General features: G+C 40.3%; 1 protein-coding gene and 1 long non-coding RNA gene across 4 annotated transcripts; both read right to left on the bottom strand.

The window, feature by feature from the left end:
* Window positions 1–1,447: 1,447 nt before the first annotated feature.
* Window positions 1,448–10,570, bottom strand: LOC131533165 (uncharacterized). The gene is made up of 3 exons (XR_009269056.1): window positions 9,744–10,570; window positions 2,310–2,372; window positions 1,448–1,790 (listed from the first exon to the last, which is right to left on the bottom strand). It is a non-coding gene; the product is annotated as an uncharacterized LOC131533165 (long non-coding RNA).
* On the bottom strand, window positions 4,234–23,242 carry LOC131533149 (uncharacterized). 3 transcript variants are annotated; one of them, XM_058765283.1, is made up of 4 exons: window positions 22,810–23,242; window positions 22,467–22,550; window positions 11,056–11,212; window positions 4,234–9,827 (listed from the first exon to the last, which is right to left on the bottom strand). In XM_058765283.1, the coding sequence occupies exon 4, from the start codon at window positions 8,100–8,102 to the stop codon at window positions 6,510–6,512; it is 1,593 nt and encodes a 530-aa protein (XP_058621266.1). In that variant the 5' UTR covers window positions 8,103–9,827; window positions 11,056–11,212; window positions 22,467–22,550; window positions 22,810–23,242; the 3' UTR covers window positions 4,234–6,509. The 3 variants fall into 3 exon arrangements, with proteins under 3 accessions (XP_058621266.1, XP_058621258.1, XP_058621250.1); XM_058765275.1 differs by having other exon boundaries at window positions 11,056–11,238; window positions 22,831–22,845; XM_058765267.1 differs by lacking the exons at window positions 22,467–22,550; window positions 22,810–23,242 and having other exon boundaries at window positions 11,056–11,284.
* Window positions 23,243–24,502: the final 1,260 nt, after the last annotated feature.

The following is a 24,502-nucleotide window of genomic DNA, read 5'->3' as shown; positions in this document are numbered from 1 at the left end:
CCTGTCATTGACCCCCTCAGCAGCTGCGTTCAAAATTCTCTGGAGCCGTCCCTGTATATGAGATAAATAATACACGATATATATAAACTGGCTGTTTTGAAATCATATCCTACCTGATCGAAAAAAAATATCCAGTCTTTCACTCTGCCTGTCAGTTTGAGTCTTGTTTAAGTTTTAAATCCTTGCAGCCAAGATGCTCCTGTGACAGTCACGGATTATGGAAAGTGAAACTTAAATCTATAATAGGGGTGGTTGGATTTATTCACGCACGTTAAAATATTTATTAAAAGCTGTTTTTATTTTCAGATTCTTATTTACAGCATTATCATAATAGGCTGTATATTAACTTATTGAGAGAAAACTGGTAGTTCTATGTGAAATCAGACATTGAGCACCCCCATATAGCCAAAATGGCATGATCATAACACCTCTGCAATATTCGACTGTGAGATTGGGAGTCGAATCAGGCTCCTCGAATCGAAGCATCGAATCGTCGACTATTCGGGGTCACCCATAATAACCTGTAAAATTACAAATTATTTCTACTTTAAGTATTTTGAAACTAAGGGCCCACATAGCAATTTTTCTCTTGCCCAGCTCCGGCCCACACAATCAGCTTTTGCTTGGCCCACATACCGCAATGAGTGACGGTCCTAGTGTGGACCAGGTCTGGATTCCAGACATGGGCCACACATGGGCCATAACTGGCCCAAGTCTCAGCCAAGTTAATTACCCATAATAATAATAATACATTTTATTTAGTATGGCGCATTTAAAAGGGTACTTTCTCAAAGTGCTTTACAACACAAGCAAACACAACAATCCAAAGTAAAACAAAAAATACAGAATAACAATCAGTTAAAAGCAAGACTGAAATAAAAAAATTTAAGACAAGATTCAAAAATACCTAACAAATTTGCTTCCCTGATGTCACCCTGGAGAGAATTCCACAATTTGGCGGCGTATGATGAAAATGCCTGATCACCCCCGGAACACAGCCATGTTTTAGGAATGACTAAAAGACCGCTCTGAGAAGGTGTATAGGGAATTAAAAGGTCCAGATCTGGTCCACACTAGGACCATAATCCATTGTGGTATGTGGGCCAAGCAAAAGCTGATTGTGTGGGCCGGAGCTGGGTCAGAGAAAAATTGCTATGTGGGCCGGAGCTGGCCCAGAGAAAAATTGCTATGTGGGATCTGAGGTCCTGTATGACCATTTCTGGTCCTATACGCTGGACCAGATGGATTCCACATGTCAGCCTCAACAAAACCATAACCAAGCCACTTGATACACACCCCTCCCAGATGAATAGTCACAACAACGACAATATTCTGAACAAATATTCAATCATGTTTAATCACCAAACCAAGTTGAATGAATCTCACACCTAACATACAGCATTATGGTCAGTTCACACTTCCACAAAAATTATTAAAACAACTATTAAAAAAACATGCTTATTTGTTTTGCTTGGTCAGTGTGTTCACCCTGTTGGAGTATGGCAGTGTTAATTGGCTTTAGGTGCTTTGGAAAACAAAACAAAAAACAGTAAAAGTAAATATATATTTTTTTAATGTTCACGCAATTAACACAAAATTCTTAAATAAGGTAATTTCTCTATTTTTGCAATATTCAAGTGTTCATGTCCCTGAATAATATCTGCATGAACCTAAGTCTGAAGAGTACACATAATAACTAGTAGATAGCAATCCTTGTGAGTGAGAAGTCTGGTGTGGAGGCTGGATCTAGAACCGACTTCTGTCCAGGTTATCTGTGTTCACGAATTGCCCTGAAATACAATTCAAACAAACAATGTAGTGTGAGGCTCTTACATTCACAATGCTCATTTTGGCCTCGGTGGTGAAGTGTGCAGAAAATTCTGCTGGACTGAAATTTAGTCTTTGTTGAACAGTCTTTAAGAGTGCAAATAATATTTTAAGTTTTAAGTACCTTTCAGGCTCGAGAGGTTTCCACAAGCAACAAAGTCTACTTGAACAAAAACTTCACTACATTTAAAGTTTAGAAAATAATATACATACAGACCGTTACAGTTTGAAGTGAGGTACATTCACAGTACTCTGGTTCTGTCTAACCGTTATTAATTTTAATTTCAAAGAACTTTTTTATTATCATCTGTGTCTTTTTTTAAATTATGATTGACCCCTCTGTAGGTTGTTGTGTATGAAGTGTCCTCAGAGCAGAGTTAAACAAGATGGCCTTGTAGCTCATACAGAAAATATATGATATTTATTTGATATATATTTTTTTTATATTTGATAAACTTTTGAATGTTTGAGATTTTACTTACTAGTCAGATGGTTCATGGCGCTTTGGAGATGTTCTTCGACAGGAGATTTGCTCCGCTCCATCTCTGCAGCACGGCCATCAGCATGGAAGAATATAGGAACAATGTGTCACATAGCCAACAATATGTAGTAGGGTAAACGTATCTATTAAGCTCACCAAAATCTACATTGAGATATTTTTAGCGCACAAGATATTGGTTTCAGTACAAAAAGTTATGTTAAAATAAAATATTAATCTCTCACACAAAAATATTTAATTTTATTTTAAATGACAAAAGCATTTCAATTAAGATATACATCATTAAATTCAAAAAGTCTGGCTGTGCTTAATGGGTACATGTTTGTACCCTTTAAGGACACCCCTGTTCCCATTAAGCTCACATCATGTTTTATTAAAAATTTGTGTTTATTTTAAGGAAATTTTTTAAAGAATAATTGTAAAAATATATATTTTTCAAATATAGTCAATCACCAAAAAAAAAAAACAGAACACTAAAATCAAGCAACAAGGCATTCAATTTGAAATTTGATCAGTTATATATTCATAATGAAGTGTCATCTAAGCACATTGCAACATCTAGACTAGTCCACGTTCAGCTAAGTAACACATTCAAAAATCAAATAAATAAAATATTTATTTCATAGGGATGAACACAGAAACTAGCCTCATTATAAAAACTCTTTTTAAATGGATGTCAACTTATCTATAGTCTCTTAAGGCTGGAATACACTACACGATTTTTGTCCCGATTTTCCACATATTTATAGTCTGGAAAAGTTGATGCTAGTTGCCAAAGATCAGAGCCAGTCTACAGATTTTAGTCGACAGAATCCATAGAAAATTTATTAATTTAACTTAAAGTGACAACCATCAGGTAATATTTAAAGTCTGTTTAAAGTAATTACATAGATGATCAATGTGGAAGAGCTTAAAGAGAGCACACTGATTTCATTAAATTACATGAAATTTAATATTTATTAAAATGACAGGATTTGTGCTAAATAAATAGTCTAGGTCATGTATTAAGTTCATACATATTTTAATATGAACAACGTCTCGGTTACGTATGTAACCCTCGTTCCCTGAAGGAGGGAACGGAGACGTCACGTCGGATGACCGACGAATTGGGATCTCGCCAGAGAGACCAATCCACTTCGAGTGTAACTAAACGAGCCAATGGACATTGGCATGCGATCATTGCATCCAGCTGCCACTGATCACAGCGTGAGTATAAGAGACAGCAGGTGCACCGCATTAATTCATGCTTTTGCTGAGGAGCCGAGCCGGTGACCTGGCCGCTCAGCGGTGGTACAGCGACTGTGGCGACGGGACGTGACGTCTCCGTTCCCTCCTTCAGGGAACGAGGGTTACATACGTAACCGAGACGTTCCCTTTCAGTCGGTCACTCTGAGTCACGTTGGATGACCGATGAATTGGGATCCCTACCTTAGAGCCCAACATGATCTCACAGAATTCCGTGTAATGTTCACGGACTTAATTAACCTCCGAATCTGTGGTGGCATCACGGAATCGCCGAAAATTCCATGATGGGCTCACAGAAAAAATTCCGTGATGGGCTCACAGAAGTGATACCAATGTAAGTCAGTGACAGGCATCAGCCGTGCTCCACGCACGGAAACCCTTAGCATCAATATGCCGACGCGATACTGGGAAATTTATTGTCATCATTATTGTTCAGAACTGGGTAGGTTTAGGGTAGGGGTGGGGTCAGGTACTCCAGTGAAAGTATAACTGCATCGGAGTCACTCTTTTTACGTGGTCCGATGCAGCGCTGGTGTTGAACCAGTGAATCCGTGCATGGACCACGGCTGATGCCTTCTGTGAGCCCATCACGGAATTTTCGGCGATTCCGTGATGCCACCACAGATTCGGGGTTAGTTAAGTCCGTGAACATTACACGGAATTCTGTGAGATCAGGTTGTTAGCGCCACAGGAGCTGCCCCTTCCAGTACCCTGTGTAGGCCTCCTGATCCTTCCTATAAGGCAGAGGATAGGACCGGGCTCTACACAGAGGAGGTTAACTACTGTTATTTCTTGAGCAACCCAGAGAGTAGGACTTGGATAATCACTGGGAAGCATGTCCTTCCATTCGGAAGAGGCACACTGCGGAGTCACCTCCTCCCAGAGGGGGTTAAGTGGCATTTAGACATGTGAAGTAACCCCTTAGGGCCCTATCGCACATGGAAGTCTCTGAGATGGCTTAGGCTGCATCATTAGAGATGGCAGAACGTGGTCCGCCAGGGGAAACATGGCTCTAATAAGCATACCGTGGAATACACATACTGTATGGGATCCCAGCAGGGTCTCTCATATGGGCACTAGCCTCACATCAGATTTCAAGAATTCATAGGCTGAAAGGCCTGGCACCGGACGCTCCGCCACGTCCGGACGCCGGAGTGCTGGAGGACTCGACAGGGTTTGCCTGGTTAAGGAACTCTCTGGAGAATTAGGCGTAAGAACGCCGTAAGCCGACTCTGAGCCAGGCCTCTCAGTGCCACTACCCGTTTGAGGTGAGAACACAGGAGGAAATCGGTTCGACACGTAGGCTATAAAACCTATCGAACGTGTTAGGAGTAGCCCAACCCGCAGCTCTACAGATGTCTGCTAGCGAGGCACCACGAGCCAGCTCCCAGGACGATGCGACACCCCTAGTGGAGTGAGCATGCAACCTGAGCGGGCAGGGCACACCTTGTGCTTCATAGGCCAAGGTGATGGCATCCACTATCCAGTGGGCCATCCTCTGCTTGGAGACAGCCTTCCCCTTCTGCTGTCCTCCGTAACAGACAAAGAGCTGTTCTGAGGTCCTGAAGCTCTAAGTTCCAACCATGTACTGTCGCAGTGTGCGTACAGGACAGAGCAAAGCTAGGGGCAGCACTTGCAGGTTCACTACCTGGTCCCTGAAGGGAGTGGTAGGAACCTTGGGCACATAGCCGGGCTGGGGCCTCAGTGTTGCACTGGAGTCAGCCGGCCCAAACTCAAGACACGATTCGTCGACCGAAAATGCCTGCAGGTCCCCCACCCTCTTGATCGAGGCCAACGCAGTCAGGAGTAGGGTTTTCATAGAGAGAAACTTCAACTCGACAGACTGCAAAGGCTTAAAGGGGGCAGTTTGTAGGGCTCTTAGCACCAATGCCAAATCCCAAGAGGGTAGGGAGGGAGGCCTAGGAGCGTTTAACCTCCTGGCCCCCCTAAGAAACCTGACAACCAGATCGTGCTTCCCCACCTGCTCCTCGTCCTCCCTGATCTTGCACAGTGTCTATGCTAGCAGGCTTACTGGGGGGAACGCATATTTGCACAGGCCCTGGGGCCAGCTGTGTGCCAGTGCATCTGTGCCGAGCGTTGCCTCAGACAGGGAGTAGAACCACTGGCAGTGGGTGGTTTCCGGAGATGCAAACAGGTCTACCTGAGCAACTCCGAACCGACTCCAAATCAGCTGGACCGCCTGGGGATGGAGTCTCCACTTCAGCCTTGCCGGTTGATATACGCAACAGTCGCAGTGTTGACCCTATGGCCCAGAACGTCCTTGCCCCGAAGGCGCCCTCTGAGGCAGCTCAAGGCAAGGCGTACTGCCAGCAACTCGAGGTAATTGATATGCTAACGCAGTTGGGGACCCGTCCACACCCCTGACACTGCGTGCCCATTGTACGTGGCTCCCCAGCCGGTGGCCGAGGCATCCGTGAATACCACAGCATGCCTGGATACCTGCTCCAGGGGCACTCCTGCCCGAAGGAACGAGGGATCTGTCCACGGGCTGAAGGTTTTGCGGCAGGCCGGTGTAATCTGAACCCGGTGAGTACCACGTCTCCACGCCCACCTTGGATCTCGGCCATGGAGCCAGTGCCGAGCGGAACTATCGCTGCAGCTGCAGCCATATGCCCCAGGAGCCTCTGAAAGAGTTTCAGTGGGACTGCCGTCCTGCCTGATAAAGTCTTGAGGTAGTTCAGCACCGACTGAGCACATTCCTGGGTGAGGCATGCTGTCTGGTTGACCGAATCCAACTCCATGACGAGAAAAGAGATCATCTGCGTTGGCACGAGTTTGCTCTTTTCCTAGTTGACCCGAAGACCCAACTGGCTGAGGTGCCTGAGCACCAGGTCCCTGTGTGAGCACAACTGCTCTCGAGACTGTGCAAGTATGAGCCAGTCATCGAGGTAGTTGAGGATGCGCACACCCTTTTCTTTCAGAGGAACAAGGGCTCTGCGACTTTGGTGAAGACACGAGGCGAAAGGGACAGCCCGAAGGGCAGGACCTTGTACCGATATGCCCGACCCTTGAACGCGAATCGCAGGAATGGCCTGTGTCGCGGGAGAATCAAGACATGAAAGAACGCGTCCTTCAGGTCGATCACTGCAAACCAATCTAGGGGACGGACGCACCCAAAAATGCGTTTCTGCATCAACATCTTGAACAGCATCTTGTGAAGTGCACGGTTCAAAACTCGCAGATCCAAGATCGGTCGTAACCCACCGCTTTTCTTGGGCACAATGAAGTAAGGGCTGTAAAACCCCGACCTCATATCGGCTGGAGGACTGCAATTTCCACACGCAAGACAGGGGCATCGACAGCCTTGACTGAACTGAACCGAATGCCCCTGAACTTGGGGGGACGCTGGACGAACTGAATCGCATAGCTGAGTCTGATGGTCCGCAGGAGCCACAGAGACGGACTGGGGAGTGCTAGCCAGGCTCCGAGAGACCGTATCAGCGGGACCAGTGGGACCACCGACGTGCCCGCGGTGGGGCAGCGAGGTGGAACACAGGGACCTGGCCCGGAACCTGTGATGGCCTGGCCTGTGACGGCAGGGGACGGGGCCTGGGTGTGCAGTGTAACACTCACCTGATTCCTCCTCGTGAGGGAGGAAACACAGAAACCCGGCTTGAGGCTTGTGACAGCCCGGTGTGTGACGACTTGAAGCGGGGACTCGAGTGTTACCGCCCTTACCTGGTTCCACGAATGGGCAGGAGGGGTGCTCTTGGGCAACCCACTGCTGCCTGCTGGCGAGAGAGGAGGAGGGAAGCGATCCTGTGATGCACGGTTCACCACTCTCCTCCTCTTGAGACCCAGAGATTGAGGAAACCGCTCTTTTATTGATGTTTTGGGTACCGCTGGCTGCTGGACCAGCACCGGAACAAAAACAAAACAAAACAAGATTCTCCACCCGGCCCTCCTCTGGGGGAGGGAGTGGTGCGGTCACCATCTCCCGACGAGCAGTCTCCATCCCTGGGTCACCCGTCTCAGGGCCTCTTGCACTTGCGCTTGCCACCAGGTTTGGTGTGGGCCTGGACGGGCTGGGCGTCCTGCCTGCGACCGGCTCCACGACGCAGCCTGGTGGAAGGCTGCTGCCGCTGCACGAGAGCGGGAGCAGCCGCAGGGGGCGCCCACGACGACGAGCAGGCTGAGGGGCTGCAGCCAGAGTGGAAGCAGCAGGTTTCCTCCGGCGCATGATGTGTTTGATCACCTCAGTCTGCTTCTGGGCTGCCGAGAACTGCTGGGCAAAGCTCTCGACAGCATCGGCGAAAAGGCCAGTCTGCGACACGGGAGCATTCAGGAACTGTACCTTCTCCTGCTCCTTCATGTCAGCGAGACACAGCCAGAGATGGCGCTCCTGGACCACTAGTGTGGACATCGCATGACCCAGAGACTGTGCGGTCATCTTCGTCGCTCGAAGCACGAGATCCGTCGCAGCACACAGCTCATGTATAACCGCCAGGTCATGACCACCCTCGTGCAGATCTTTCAGGGCTTTGGCCTGGTGGACCTGCATTAACGCCATGGCGTGAAGGGCAGAAGCCACCTCCCCACAGGCTCTATAAGCACTGCCAGTTAGACCTGACTAATACTTACAGGCCCGCGAGGGGAGACACGGGTCACCCCCCGCAGAGTGGTAGCGGCTGTTAGACACAGTTGCATGGCCACAGACCGCTCCACCGAGGGGATGCCCGCATACCCCAAAGCGGCCCCACCATCGAGGGTGGTGAGAGCGGAGGAGCCACAAGATTTGTTTCAGGCAGTGAAAGGTGCCTTCCACGATCTTGTAAGCTCCTCATGCACTTCCGGAAAGAATAGCACCGGAGGGGGTTCTCAGCGCGAGAAACCACTCGCCCAGCCTCAAAGGATCGGGACGTGGTGGAGGATTCCACATGAGCCCGACATTCTCGGCGGCTCGAGAAAGCATAGCCATCATCTCTGGGTCTGGCTCGGACAACGCTACCACACCCGAAGGGGGCAATGCAGCCGAGTCGTCATCCCCAGAGAGAGAGAGCTCACCCTCCGATGATGTCGTCAGGGGGAGCACCGAAGGAAACGGGTGGTATACCCCGCTCTGCAGAGGTCCCAGCCCGCTACAACGGCAACCCCACCGGCTGCAGAGCACTTGAGGGGTGAGGAACTCCTCTTGGGGAAGCCCTCACCGTAATCCTCAAATCACCTCTGACTCCACCGGATCCAGCACCGACTCAGGAACGAACGCTGGATAGCGGCAGATGCAGAGGGACTCCTGGAGTTTGACATAGCAGAGTCTATTACGCAACTCCAAGATGGTCATGTCCCCACAAGAAGAACATGAACCATCCACGAAAGCCTCCTCAGCGTGCTGAATGCCTAGACAAAGGAAACTATTATTAACAATATCTATAAAATTATACTTTTTCTTACTGATGTCACACTGAAGCTGTGTGATTTTCATAGCAGTGCACCCTTTAAGCTCACCTTACAATAATATGAAATCTTAAAAAAATTACAGCAGTATAAAATTTGTTAGCGTAGCACACAATTTCATAAAGCTAGTCAGCTAACTGTGTTCTGTAGCATCTGAGCTATGTTGCTAAAACTATCTTTTGGATCTAATGTAATTATTTCCCACATCTAAGTTCCAGGTTATAATACGCAAAAGTCTGAACATAAATTGTGTGAAACTTAACCAAAATAAAGGCTTAAACATCTAAAAAAAACACACATTTAAGGGGCTCCTCTTTTGGTGAAAGTTTTTAGACAGCTTTCAAAATGGCCGCCAGATAGTGTGAACACATGGAGACCCATATCTCAGTGTGCAATGATCTGACTGACTTGAAATTATAGGAGGTATATAGTAACAATTGGTTAAGACGTCAAGTAGGATAATAAATAATTTTTTCATTTTATAATCTGATCTCAAAAATGGAAGTGTGCTTAATGGGTAAGTGAGCTTAATAGGTACATTTACCCTATACAATGTCAGGTTTATTAGAAATAAACAAACTACAGCAGAGGTGAAATGCAGAAATAATAATAATTAATATAATAATAATAATAATAATATAAAAAATCTTAAGATGCCAGAATTCATATTTTTAGGTTTTACAGATGCATGATGATATAGTTGAAATATATTGTGAAAAATGCATATAAAGTTATTTAATAAGATTTCTCAGATCACCTGTGTTTCCTGCATCTCTGTCAGCAGCTCACATTACAAATTTTCTTGTAACTTTCCCTGTTTTAGGGTTTTTTTCTGACGCTCCTAAAATCACAGTACAATTTATCAATATTTGTTTGCAATGAAAGTTCAAAACGTGTTTGAAACATTAGTTCATGTACTGTAAGTGACGTCACCGATTGACCCCACAGTGAAGACTTTTAGGTTAAATTAATTAGCTTATAGTGACTTCCATAGTGACTATTGACAAAGTATCAGCAAAACATTTACAAAACTATCAAAGCCGCTCATCTACACATAAAAGATGCTTAAAAGCTCCAACGTTCATTAATAAAAGCTCAAATCTATAGCTTACCTCTAATTGTTAGCCTCTATAGCTCGGATCACGTATCAAACTGAAACTACAGTCAATTAATCGATAATAATAGGCTGATTAAAAAAACACATTATACCAGGTACTTTTTATTTAATGTTATTTTATTTTTTAATTGTATTCAGTGTATTAAACTTTCAATAAAACACTTGCAATGGGTTTGTAAAATGTTTTTGTAAAATGTTTTATGCATGTTTTGGCCTGAGACACTTGGTGTTGGTATACATATTTTACAAAATTCATAAGCAAATTAAAAATAAATAAAAAAATGTTTTCTGCAAATTCTTGTTCTGCATCTTCCCAAGTACCACTGCGGTGATTTTCATGTTGCTTTACTGTATCATTTTTTAATAATTGCATACCAAAATCATGACAAATGCTATTTACATTTCTATACAGACATATTTTAAAAATTCATAAAAAGATAAGATCAAATAGTTTTCTGCAAACTCCACCAGATTCTTGTTTTACATCTCCCCAAGTACCACTGTGGTGATTTTCTTGTTGTTTTACTGTATAATTTTTTTTTATAATTGCATACCAAAGTCAAGATGAATGCTATTCATTACCTCACTGTATCAAATATTTTAGAAATTTGATACACTGTATCAAATTTCCCTTTTAAAAAGGGAAAATGGCTCTCTCTTTAAATCAGTATGGCCGAGATAACATGCTGAAGTTCATTGTTGTAATTAAGACCCCATCATTTAAATTGTTGACTATTTGATATTTAAGGCTTAATGTTGTAAAATTTAAGACACTTTAAGACTTTAAACTGCATGAATATTTCGCCAATAATTACATATTCAGGTATTTAGCGACCCAGACTTATAATATCCAGTACAGATGGATCTCTAATTGCTGCAATAGCAAACTCTCCTGATATTTTAAGAACATAAAATAAAAAATAAAAAGAATAAAACAAGCATACTTTCTTACCTTTTGAAACTTAGAAGGGTTCGATTTGAGCAGATGATTTTACCATCACTGCCATCGTCAGAGCGTTATGTTTAATCTTTCCTGCTGTTATGGAGCAGTCCGGAGACATGACAAAGAACGTTGATCCTGATTGGTCCTCTTGCGTGCATTCGAAGTGCTGATTGGCGGATTCACAAATAGAACCTTATAGAACCAAGTTAGAGTTCGACTTTGTAGATAGAACCTTTTTGTTTTCTAAATAAAAAGTCCTAAAATGTAAAAAACTTAAAAATAAATAAATAAATAAATAAAACAAACCATTACATAATGTAAATATGTTGTCACAAAATAAGAATATGTTAATAACTCAATTTTGACAAAAATGTCAGATAGAACTTTATAATTCCAAGGGGACAATATTTTAAAAATTCCAAAAAATATAAAATTAAATAGTTCTCTGCAAACTCCACCAGAATCTTTGAGACAACATGAAAATCACCTCAGTGGTACTTGGGGAGATGAGGAACAAGATTCTGGTGGAATTTGCAGAGAACAATTTGATTTTATATTTTTATGAATTTTGGTGAAACTCCACCAGAATCTTGTTCCTCATCTCCCCAAGTACCACTGAGGTGATTTTCATGTTGTCTTTCTTTATCATTTTTTAATAATTGCATACCAAATCATGACAAATGCTATTTAAATTGCTGTATAAACATATTTTAAATTTTTTTAAATCAAATTGTTTTCTACAAACTCCACCAGAATCTTGTTCCTCATCTCCCCAAGTACCACTGAGGTGATTTTCATGTTGTCTTACTTTATCATTTTTTAATAATTACATACCAAATTCATGACAAATGCTTTTTTGTATTGCTATATAGACATTTTAAAAATTCATAAAAAATATAAAATCTAATTATTTTCTTCAATCTCCACCAGATTCTTGTTGTACATCTCCCCAAGTACCAATTCGGTGATTTTCATGTTTGTAACGTTTCCTGCACTTGGTTGAATAAATAATTATTTTTTCTTTCAGTTGCTGGGGTGCCAGACAAAATTTAATTTGGTCAAACCAAACTTGTCAAATCAGTCAAGAAACTTACAAAGGCCTGTGTATCTAAATAGCCACATACCTTTACATTTGTGAGTTGAGAAAATGCATAAACCTTACAAATAAAGAACCTTCAACATAAAAAAAAAAAAACATTGAACACAATAAATCACCCTTTTCAGTTATCAGATCTGTATATTCAAAGGTATAATAATGATACAGAAAAGGAGAGCAATGAGTTCATTAGAAATTGTCCACAATATAGGCAATGTAATCCAGCCAAGAAAAATAGATCAGTTCAAACCCAAAACATTCAGTTCAGTTTCTGTTAATCATCAGTAAAAATGAACTCCCAATAGTCAAAGTGGCCAAAAGAAAAGGGATAAATATTATCAGTCAACAGTATCCACAGCCGCTGTATTTTACTCACAACCTCATTTTCCAGAAAGTCCGGTTCGATTCCGTGACTCTGTAACTCCTTGAGTGTGAAGATTGATTGGTTTCAGACTCCCGATCCGTCAATCCATGTCACAATACACACTTGTTCGACGGCATCCTTGCAGCGTTTAAACAACAATCTGCTTGGCACACAGCAAAGTGCGATGAAGCGATTAATCCAGAAAAGGAGAAGTTAGGGGATTGCTATAGTCGCCGACGGACTTAGCTTTCAACGCGGGTAAAACAACAGAAACGCTGCACGAGTCTTCAGAGGGACCGCCGCCATCTTACTAAACGGACGTCATCACCTAATAAAGGTACATCCGAGGGCTGGACTCGCACCGTAACCAACCAGATAACAGGAACTACCATTAACATTTTACTGGTAATGAAAAACATTTCCAATGTTGAAGAGTAATGGATTTAAAAGAACTGAATAGATGCTGATTAATTTATTTTTATGATGACATCGTCACACTCCCTTAGGACAAAAGCGTTAAACCAGAGATCCTAAAATCTCTTTCTCAGTAAATCCAGGAAACTCTTCGTCATCACTATCCTCTTTAAAGATTTCTTGTAATTGTCGTTTTTGTGACAGCTCCAATTCCTGTGCCGCAGGGAAGCAGGGTCTAAGCATGGAGACATGGACAACCCTTAAGTCCTCTCCTGAGTCCTCCAGGACAATTTCATAGTTCAGAGGTCCTAACTTCTGGACTATCCTGTAAGGTCCTTGCCATTTTGGAGCAAGTTTTGCGGAAAATAACTTCTCTGCCTTGGGTGAGCACGCATCCAAACCCTGTCTTCTTCCTTAAACACAACTTCTCTCTGATTCTTGTCATAGTTTTGTTTTTTGACGTTGACGAGCTGTATGTAATCTCTTCTCAACATACTCCTTCATTTGATGTAATTCTGTCACTTTGTCATAACAGGAATCATCAGGACAAACAACTCATAGTTGCAGCAACACATCCATAGGTCCTCTGAGTGAGCGATTGAGATTTAACTCAGCTGGAGTTACTCCTATGGATTCATGGACAACATAATTAAGAGCAAACCTAAACTCTGGTAGAAACTTGTCCCAATGTTTATGATTATCACTGACATACGAGGCCACCATCGTTTTAAGTGTACGATTTGTTCTTTCAGTGCGATTTGTCTGTGGGTGGTATGCAGTTGTCATTTTGTGTCCGATGTTCCATGATGTACAAAGTTCCTGAAACACAGAAGATACAAACTGAGGTCCTCGATCCGACAAAATGTTATCTGGGACCCCCCAACGGATGAGTATTTCTGATAAGAACCTGTGAAACTATTTTAGCTGTAGCTTTACGTAAACTAAAAAGTTCCACCCATCGAGAATAGTAGTCCACAAAAACCAGCAAAAAGACATTCCCTGAAGAACTCCTGGGAAATGGACCCATTAAGTCTACTCCAAGCATCTCCCATGGCCGTTGTACAATGGTTTGTTGCAGAAAACCAGGTGGTTTTACGGCATTCTGGCTTGTAGAGCTGGCAAATATGACAATTCTGCACAAACTCTTTGACATTTTGATTTAAGTTTGGCCAGTACACCAAAGCTTGAAGTCTCTTGCAGGTTTTAAACTGACCCAGGTGACCAGCAAGAGGGTCTTCATGAAGAGACTGGAGCAGTTGAGATCGAAGAGCCTTTGGTATATACACTTGGTACACAGTTTTGTGTGGAAACTGGACAACTCTGTAAACTTTGTTCTCCAGTATGGTAAATTTTGTAGAAGAATTTACAGTGACTTCTCCCAACTCCACTATGTGTTCATACAAAATTTGAATGTCCGAGTCTGTCTGTTGGGTTTCCAGATGTCATAATCTGTGATAGGCAGGGGCAGGTTCTCGGTCTTCTCCAATCTGGACTTCAGGGATAAAGCCGTGGAACAAGTTAGAACTCCTGGTTCCTTGCTGTCCAAAGGAGCTCTGGACAGAGCATCCGGGACTGTATTGTACTTCCCTTTTCGATACTCCACGGTGAAATTAAATTCCTGGAGTCGAAGTGCCCACCGAATTAATCGAGTATTAGGTTTCTGAGTTTTGAAGATCCACATCAAAGAAGAGTGGTCAGTAACAACAGTGAAGAACTTTCCTTCCAGGTAGTACCTGCATTTTTCAAGAGCCCATACAACGGCCAAACATTCCTGCTCAGTGGTGGTATAATTTCTTTCTGCCTGATTCAAAGTTCGACTGGTATATGCAAGAACTTCCTCTGTGCCCAGCCCAGTTTGCTGCACCAGGATTGCTCCCAAGCCTACTTCGCTTGCATCGGTATAGACAACAAAAGGCAAATTCAGATTAGGATGGCCAAGCACAGGTGAAGACACCAGGAGCTGTTTTAGGGTGTTGAAGGAATCTTGACACTGAGAAGTCCATAGGAATTTAGCACCTTTCCTTTTTAAGGCATTCAAAGGTTCCGCCACCTGAGAAAAACGGGATACAAACCGGTGATACCAGCCGGCCATGCCTAGAAATCGCTGGACTTCATTAATGTTCTTTGGCACAGGAAATTCTTGAACAGCTCTAGTTTTTTCAGGATCTGCATGGATTCCTTCAGCAGACACTATGTGACCAAGAAACTTCAAAAATGTCCGGAAGAAGTGCGTTTTACTCATGTTAACTGTCTGGTGGGCCTCTTCCAATTTATCCAAAACAGCCTGGTTGTCCAAAAAATGCTGTTCCACTGATAGAGAATAAATGATTATATCGTCCAGGTAAACAAAGCAGTTTTTTCTTTGCAACTCTCCCAGGACTCTCTCCATCAGCCTTTGAAAGGTTGCTGGTGCATTTTTAAGGCCAAAAGCCATAACCTTAAAATGAAATAGCCCCTGACTACAAATGAAGGCAGTTTTATCTTGACTGTCCTTCTCCATCTGAACCTGCCAGTATCCACTGTTGAGGTCCAGAGTGGAAAAAACAACAGCACCATTTAAGGACTCCAGAATTTCCTGGATAGTTGGTGGTGGATAAGCATCTGACTGACATACCGAATTTAGCTTTCGGTAATCTACACAGAAACGATAACCACCAGTTTTCTTTGGAATCAAGACCACAGGAGAGGCCCATGCTGAAGAGGAAGGCTCAATAACATCAGCATCTATCATCTCATCGATGAGCTGCTTGATAATCTTCTGTTTGGTTGGGGAAACATGATATGGCTTTTGTTTTATGGGTATATCTTGAGTAACATAAATCTGGTGGGTCAAAACACTTGTTTTTCCAAGGACATCTGTGCAGACATCTGAATTCTGCTGAAGTTGTCTTAAAAAACATTCCTTTCCTCTTTCATCAAGCCAGGTGTTTTGACATGCCACATGCAAAAGGTCTAATTCTTCCTTTATGATAGCAGGGGGAAGAGCAGAAAAGAGAGCTAGAGGTGAGGAATTATGCCAATCATGAACAAAAACATTTTTCAGAAAGGAATATTTCTGATCAGGCTGAAACCAGTAGACATTATTCCTGATGTCCATTTGCAGACCACTGAAGAAGAGATAATCTAAACCCAGCACCACAGGAAAGGCCAGCATCTGGGAAGCTAAAACAACAACAGGTAAAGTTACTGTTAATGTTTGTACTGCAAGTTGAACTTCACCCCATCTTAATGGCTGTCTGGCTCCCCCATCAGCCAAATAAATAGGACCCTCTGTCCAAGATTTGAGTTGTTGAGTGTGATAACCCATGGTTAACCACAATTTCTCATTTAGCAATGTATATGAAGATCCTGTGTCGACCAAGGCATGGCCTTTCCAAGAATCGATACTTACAGGTACAATCAACTGTTGAGGAAGAGAGGTTGAAAAGGGATGGGTAGGTGAGTACACAGACTCCAAATGAGTGACAGTGCTAACAGTAGGATGGTTTCCAGACTTACTCTTAATAGAATTTGAACTCTGCTGTCCTTTATAGTTTTTATTCTTACCAGAACCATCCTGAGGACATGAAGCTGGAGAATGTGAGCCTTTACAGCGCCAACAGAAGGGTTTTTTAAAAACATCTGGTGCTGGAGCTGGAGCTGATAATGGAGTACTCAGCTGAACAGAAGCAGGATGACTTATTCTGGGTTTCCAAGGTTTTTTCCGTTGTTCATATTGTAGCTGATTTTCCTTGTCTTTTTCCAGTTGTTGCCCCAGACGAACTAAACCATCTACAGTATTAACCACGTTACTACGAAGTTGACTGGCCATCTGAGGATTAATGTTCTTCAGGATTAACTTTATGACTTCCTTCTCTGCAATTTGAGGCTTCCAGCGTTTACACAGAGCTCGATACATATAAGCAAAATCTCTTATGCTCTCACCTTCTTGTTGTACACGTCTTCTTACTCTCTCCGCTAACTCATCCTCATAGTCTTCTGACAAGAAGGCAGCAAAAAACTTGGATTCAAACTCCTGCCAAGCGGTTGTTTCAAGTCGAGCAACATCCCACCAGTCTCTAGCAGTTCCATGGAGCACATTCCTGAGTGTTGCTATTAATTCTTCATCTGAAAGTGGATGGAAAGCCATGAAATCATAACATTTCTTCAGAAAAATCAGAGGATCATCACAATCTTCTAGACAACCAAAACAAGGGAACTGAATTTTAATAGGTTGTTTTCCCAGTAAACGTCCTCTACCTTCCACAGTGGTGGTAGCAAATTCATTAGCCAGATTAAACTCAGAATCACCCGATCCATATTGTAATGTAGAATTAAGTCGCTGCAACCTGGGATTCAACACTGGAATTTCCACCACATTAGAAGATGGAGGAAGAATTGTTTGCACAGAAGCATTTGCTTTCATGGAATTCTGCTGATTTAAAAACTTCCATGTCCAGAGTTAATTGTTGAAGATGTTGCATACACTGATGTAATTCAGTCTGTAAAGTTGTATTTGAACTTGACCCAGCAGCCATAAAGGTGTTCATTTGATGAGTGCATTGATCCATTGCCTTTTGAATAAGATCCAAAGTAGTAGCCATTGGTTCCATAACATCATTGAAATCCTTCAATACCTCTGAATGATGATTTTTTAGTCGCCAATGCAACATGTTATTGAACTCCTTCCTGAAGTGTTCAAACTGATCACTGATTAGCTGTTTCATTTCAGTTGTTTGTTTTTCAGATGCAGGATTCACATTCACAGCAAAAGTGTCGACAACCTGCTTTAACTCTCCCATTTCTGTTAAAAAGGTGCCCTTCAAACTCTGATATTGTGATTGGTTCATTTTGCTCAATTGCTGAAGCGTCAGAGTGTCTCGAAATCCAGTATCTCCCAATATGGGGTGCGAGATTGGAGATAATGGGGGTCTGAGATCAAAACTTCCAGTTAGTTCCATATCCAGCAGAGTATCACGAGTTGAAAAAGCCTGAAATTCTAGTGAGTTAGGTAAAAATATTGGAATCTCATCTTGCTCAGAAGCCATCAAGTCCATAAGATCATCTTTCAAGACTTTGTTAGTGGATTGATTATCACTTCCCTCCATTTCATGACATAACTCACTTTGAGGGTCAGCCATTTAGTCTAAAGGACTGTTTTCAGCAGTTCAATTGTTTCTGTTAATCATCAGTAAAAATTAACTCCCAATAGTCAAAGTGGCCAAAAGAAAAGGGATAAATATTATCAGTCAACAGTCAACAGTATCCACAGCCGCTGTATTTTACTCACAACCTCATTTTCCAGAAAGTCCGGTTCGATTCCGTGACTCTGTAACTCCTTGAGTGTGAAGATTGATTGGTTTCAGACTCCCGATCCGTCAATCCATGTCACAATATACACTTGTTCGACGGCATCCTTGCAGCGTTTAAACAACAATCTGCTTGGCACACAGCAAAGTGCGATGAAGCGATTAATCCAGAAAAGGAGAAGTTAGGGGATTGCTATAGTCGCCGATGGACTTAACTTTCAACGCGGGTAAAACAGCAGAAACGCCGCGCGAGTCTTCAGAGGGAGCTCCGCGATATACTGCTTGCCACTTGGCCGCCGCCATCTTACTAAACGGACGTCATCACCTAATAAAGGTACATCCGAGGGCTGGACTCGCACCGTAACCAACCAGATAACAGGAACTACCGTTAACATTTTACTGGTAATGAAAAACATTTCCAATGTTGAAGAGTAATGGATTTAAAAGAACTGAACAGACGCTGATTTATTTATTTTTATGATGACATCGTCACATGTTGTCTTACTGTATCATTTTTTTTTTTAAATTACATACCAAATTCATGACAAATGCTATTTAAATTGCTCTATAGACATATTTTAAAAATTCATAAAAAGATCAAATCAAATTGTTTTCTACCAACTCGACCAGAATCTTGTTCCGCATCTCCCCAAGTACCACTGAGGTGATTTTCATGTTGTCATACTTCATCATTTTTTAATAATTGCTTACCAAAATCATGACAAATGCTATTTGTATTGCTATATAGACATTTTAAAAATTCATAAAAAGATAAAATCAAATTGTTTTCTGCAAACTCCACCAGAATCTTTTTCCACATCTCCGAAGTACCACTGAGATGATTTTCATGCTACTTTACTGTATCGTTTTTTAATAATTGCATACCAAAATCATGACAAATGCTATTTGTAATGCTACATAGACATATTTTAAAAATCATAAAAAGATAAAATCAAATTGTTTTCTGCAAACTCCACCAGAATCTTTTTCCTCATCTACCGAAGTACCACTGCAGTGATTTTCATGCTACTTTACTGTATCATTTTTAATAATTGCATACCAAAATCATGACAAATGCTATTTGTAATGCTACATAGACATATTTTAAAAATCATAAAAGATAAAATCAAATTGTTTTCTGCAAACTCCACCAGAATCTTTTTCCTCATCTACCGAAGTACCACTGCAGTGATTTTCATGCTACTTTACTGTATCATTTTTTTTAATAATTGCATACCAAAATCATGACAAAAGCTATTTGTAATGCTACATAGACATATTTCAAAAATCATGAAAAGATAAAATCTAATTGTTTTCTGCAAACTCCACCAGATTCTTTTTCTGCATCCCCCCCAAGTACCACTGAGGTGATTTTCATGCTACTTTACTGTATCATTTTTAATAATTGCATATCAAAATCATGACAAATGCTATTTGTAATGCTACATAGACATATTTTAAAAATTTTAAAATCAAATTGTTTTCTGCAAACTCCACCAGATTCTTGTTCTGCATCCCCCCCAAGTACCACTGAGGTGATTTTCATGCTACTTTACTGTATCATTTTTTAATAATTGCATATCAAAATCATGACAAATGCTATTTAAATTGCTGTATAGACATATTTTAATTTTTTTTAAATCAAATTGTTTTCTACAAACTCCACCAGATTCTTGTTCTACATCTCCCCAAGTACCACTGATGTGATTTACATGCTACTTTACTGTATCATTTTTTTAATAATTGCATACCAAAATCATGACAAAAGCTATTTGTATTGTTATATAGACATAATTTTAAAAATAATAAAAATATAAAATCAAATTATTTTCTTCAGTCTCCACCAGATTCTTGTTCTACATCTCCCCAAGTACCACTGAGGTGATTTTCATGTTGTCTTACTGTATCATTTTTTAATAATTGCATATCAAAATCATGACAAATGCTATTTAAATTGCTGTATAGACATATTTTAATTTTTTTTAATCAAATTGTTTTCTACAAACTCCACCAGATTCTTGTTCCTCATCTCCCCAAGTACCACTGAGGTGATTTTCATGTTGTCTTACTGTATCATTTTTTAATAATTGCATACCAAAATCATGACAAATGCTATTTAAATTGCTGTATAGACATATTTTAAAAATTCATAAAAAGATCAAATCAAATTGTTTTCTTACAACTCCACCAGAATCTTGTTCCTCATCTCCCCAAGTACCACTGAGGTGATTTTCATGTTGTTTTACAGTATCATTTTTTAATAATTGCATATCAAAATCATGACAAATTATTTTTGTATTGCTATATAGACATTTTAAAAATTCATAAAAAGATCAAATCAAATTGTTTTCTACAAACTCCACCAGATTCTTGTTCTGCATCCCCCCAAGTACCATTGAGGTGATTTTCATGCTACTTTACTGTATCATTTTTTAATAATTGCATACCAAAATCGACAAGAGCTATTTGTATTGCTATATAGACATATTTTTAAAAATTCATAAAAACATCAAATCAAATTGTTTTCTGACAACTCCACCAGATTCTTGTTCTACATCTCCCCAAGTACCACTGCAGTGATTTTCATGTTGTCTAAGTGTATCATTTTTTAATAATTAGATACCAAATCATGACAAATGCTATTTTTATTGCTATATAGACATATTTTTAAAAATCATAAAAAGATCAAATCAAATTGTTTTCTGCAAATTCCGCCAGAATATTTTTCCTCATCTCCCCAAGAACCACTGAGGTGATTTTCATGTTGTCTTTATCTTTTTTTAATAATTGCATACCAAATTATGACAAATGCTATTTAAATTGCTGTATAGACATATTTTAAAAATTTTAAAATCAAATTGTTTTCTGCAAACTCCACCAGAATCTTGTTCTGCATCTCCACACGTACCACTGTGATGATTTTCATGTTGTTTTACTCTATCATTTTTTAATAATTGCATACCAAATCATGACAAATGCTATTTAAATTACTGTATAGACATATTTTAAAAATTTTAAAATGAAATGGTTTTCTACAAACTCCACCAGAATCTTGTTCCTCATCTCCCCAAGTACCACTGAGGTGATTTTCATGTTGTCTTTTAAAAATCATAAAAAGATCAAATCAAATTGTTTTCTGCAAACTCCACCAGAATCTTGTTTCTCATCTCCCCACGTACCACTGAGGTGATTTTCATGTTGTCTTACTTTATAATTTTTTAATAATTGCATACCAAGATCATGACAAATCATATTTGTATTGCTGTATAGACATATTTTCATTTTTTTTTAAATCAAATAGTTTTCTACAAACTTCACCAGATTCTTGTTCTACATCCCCCCAAGTACCACTGCGGTGATTTTAATGTTGTCTTACTGTATCATTTTTTAAAAATTACATACCAAATTCATGACAAATGCTATTTAAATTGGTCTATAGACATATTTAAAAAATTCATAAGAAGATCAAATCAAATTGTTTTCTACCAACTCGAGCAGAATCTTGTTCCGCATCTCCCCAAGTACCACTGCGGTGATTTTCATGTTGTCTTACTGTATCATTTTTAATAATTACGTTAAAATTGTAATGTATTGCTGTGATCAAAGCTGAATTTAACATCATTACTCCAGTCTTCAGTATCACATGAGCCTTCAAAAATAAATCTGATTTGCTGCTCAAGAAACATTTCTGATTATTAACAATATATAAAAAAAGATGTGCTGATAAACATTTTAGTATAAACTTTTTTCTTTTTTTTTTTCTTCTCGGGATTCATTGTTAAATAGACTCCAGACCTTTAAATGGTATTGTACAATACTGTTCTAAAGTTTACAGTCAGTGAGTTTTTTTAATAAATTCATTTTTTTTCAACAAGGATGCATTAAATTGATGAGAAGTGAGAGTAAATATTTTTGTTTAAAAAAAAACACTGTTCATTTTAAACATTGTTCATTAAGGAATCCTGAATAATACATACAAAACACACAAGAAAATATGAATCAGGAATATTTCCTGAGCAGCAAATCAGCATATTAGAATGATTTCTGAATAATCATCATGTAAAACTGAAGATGCTGAAAATTCATCTTTGATCACAGAAATAAAATACATTTTAACATCACTCACTCATGTTTGGATGTCAAAACCTTCTTAAAATAACTTTAATAAAGAATTGTAAAAGATGCATGGTGATATGCATTTTTTCACTACATATTTGCATATATGAAGTGATTTAATGAGCTTTCTCATGCAGCTTACCTATGTTTCCCACATCTCTGTCAGCAGCTTCCTTCAGAAATTTAGATATCTTGGAGCTTCTTTTCTGTTGTAGAATTGTTACTCCTGAAACCACATAACAATGTTTATCAATAACTGTTTGCCATTAAATATCAAATCACGTTTTAACTAGATTGTTAATACATGCTTCTTTCAGTGACGTCACCGATTAACAGTAAAGTTACAGCACATATTTTAGGCTAAATAAATTCGTCTAATTCCAATAACCCATTGACAAAACCTTTACAAAGCTATTAAAATCTCCCAACTACATATAAATGTGTGATGAAAAGTCAAAACTTTGATAAATCAGAGCTCAATATACAGAGTAACTGTGCGTTCACACCGCCACCGGCGAGAGCGTCAAAGTGGCCGGAAGTCATTCATTTTCAACATGAGCCAGCGGCGAGCTCCGGCGAGAGCGGCGCGGTGCGTCTTGGACGGCGAGGGCGTCAAGGAGAGTTGAAGTCAGGTCAACTTTATGATAATGAGCTATGACGCGGTTGGGCGGCAACCAATCGAAATGTAGAAGTCCTGAGAACGCAGTCCTGTAAACTTTGGTTCCGACCACATTAGTTCCTAAGCATTTTCACGCTAGAATGCTTGTTTTTCAGCGGGAATGCAATTAATTTGCTCAAAACAACACCGATTTGACCAATTGTGAAAACACCAGTGAGAGACGCAGTGTTGCAGCTGTCAGTTGGAGAGTTGCCGCCCTGTTTCCATGGTAACTCCCTAGCTGCAGCGTTTGAAAGAGACTCAGAGCGCGCTCAAAACATGTCACAGTCACGCACCATTTAGATAAACATTATATAGAACATAAACAACAACAAAAAAATATATTTAATTTTGAATTTTAATCGTTTTGTAGTTATATGACCCATTCATACATAGGTGTAAACTGCAACCCGCACGTGATAGAGGGACAAATTAGCACTTTTATTTTTATTTAATTTTCATAGATTATTTTTATTTTTTTTTTTTGCTATTTTTTAATTATATTTTGTATTGTTGTTTTTACGATCATTCAATCTATTTATTTCATTTAAAAATGTGCTTGCAATTTTATACTAAACTTTTGTTAATAATAACTCTCACTATTTTTATTCAGTGCTTCAGACTCCTTTTAACTGTAAAATGTAATGTAAAACATAAATGTAATATATATATATATATATATATATATATATATATATATAAAACAAAGATGTCATTTAAGAGCTCAGTAGAAACACAGGACAGACCCTCCACTTGCCACTGGTGCACCGACGGAGGCCCAGCCGCGGCAAACCGCTGGTGGCATGCCACCCAAAAAAAAACCCAAAAAACGCCGGCTGACCGACAGCATTTTTAGATTGGTCGGCTCGCCAATGGTGTGCCGAAGGTGGTCCGACCGTATTAAGCCGCTGAATTTGTGCCGCCCAAAAACCGCTGGTGGACCGCCAGGTCATTGTTTACTGGGTACCTGTGTTTACCGCGCATGCGCAAAGTGACTGTCTGTCTCATCTCAACTATCTGTTTTTTTTTTTTTTTTTCCTGATAGACTGTATTGCCCTCAACTGTTCAAATTGTTTCAGGCTATGCTTTCTCAAGCCAAGCCAACCTAAATTTTGACTTGACAAACTTTTTTAATTTAGTTGGTTAATGCTGATTATAAATTAAATCTCTTAGGTACTTTACAAACAAAGCAAACAACACTCTTTTTCTAACACCATCCTATAATATTTAAAAATACATTTAAAATATTTTCCTTGTATGGCTCTTTTGCCTTTCCTCAAAATGATTTAATATTGTTTGTTCTTTTATGTAAATTAGGTGTCGTGGAGTGCATTTTCTACATAATACAGACAGGAGTGCCGGGTGCCGTATTCACTGACCCAGTGCCTACGGTGCAGTGAGATACTGTATTTAAAGACTGCACACCTAGGTATGTCAGGAATGACAGGAGGGTAGTCCTGCTCGGTTGATTGTTTTATCAGTGATGGAGGTGAATTTCAGAATGAGTATGCAATTTTTTT

Source organism: Onychostoma macrolepis, chromosome 02 (assembly GCF_012432095.1).
Source record: "Onychostoma macrolepis isolate SWU-2019 chromosome 02, ASM1243209v1, whole genome shotgun sequence".
Lineage (NCBI taxonomy): Eukaryota > Metazoa > Chordata > Actinopteri > Cypriniformes > Cyprinidae > Onychostoma > Onychostoma macrolepis.
This window is presented reverse-complemented; position numbering and strand designations above follow the sequence as displayed.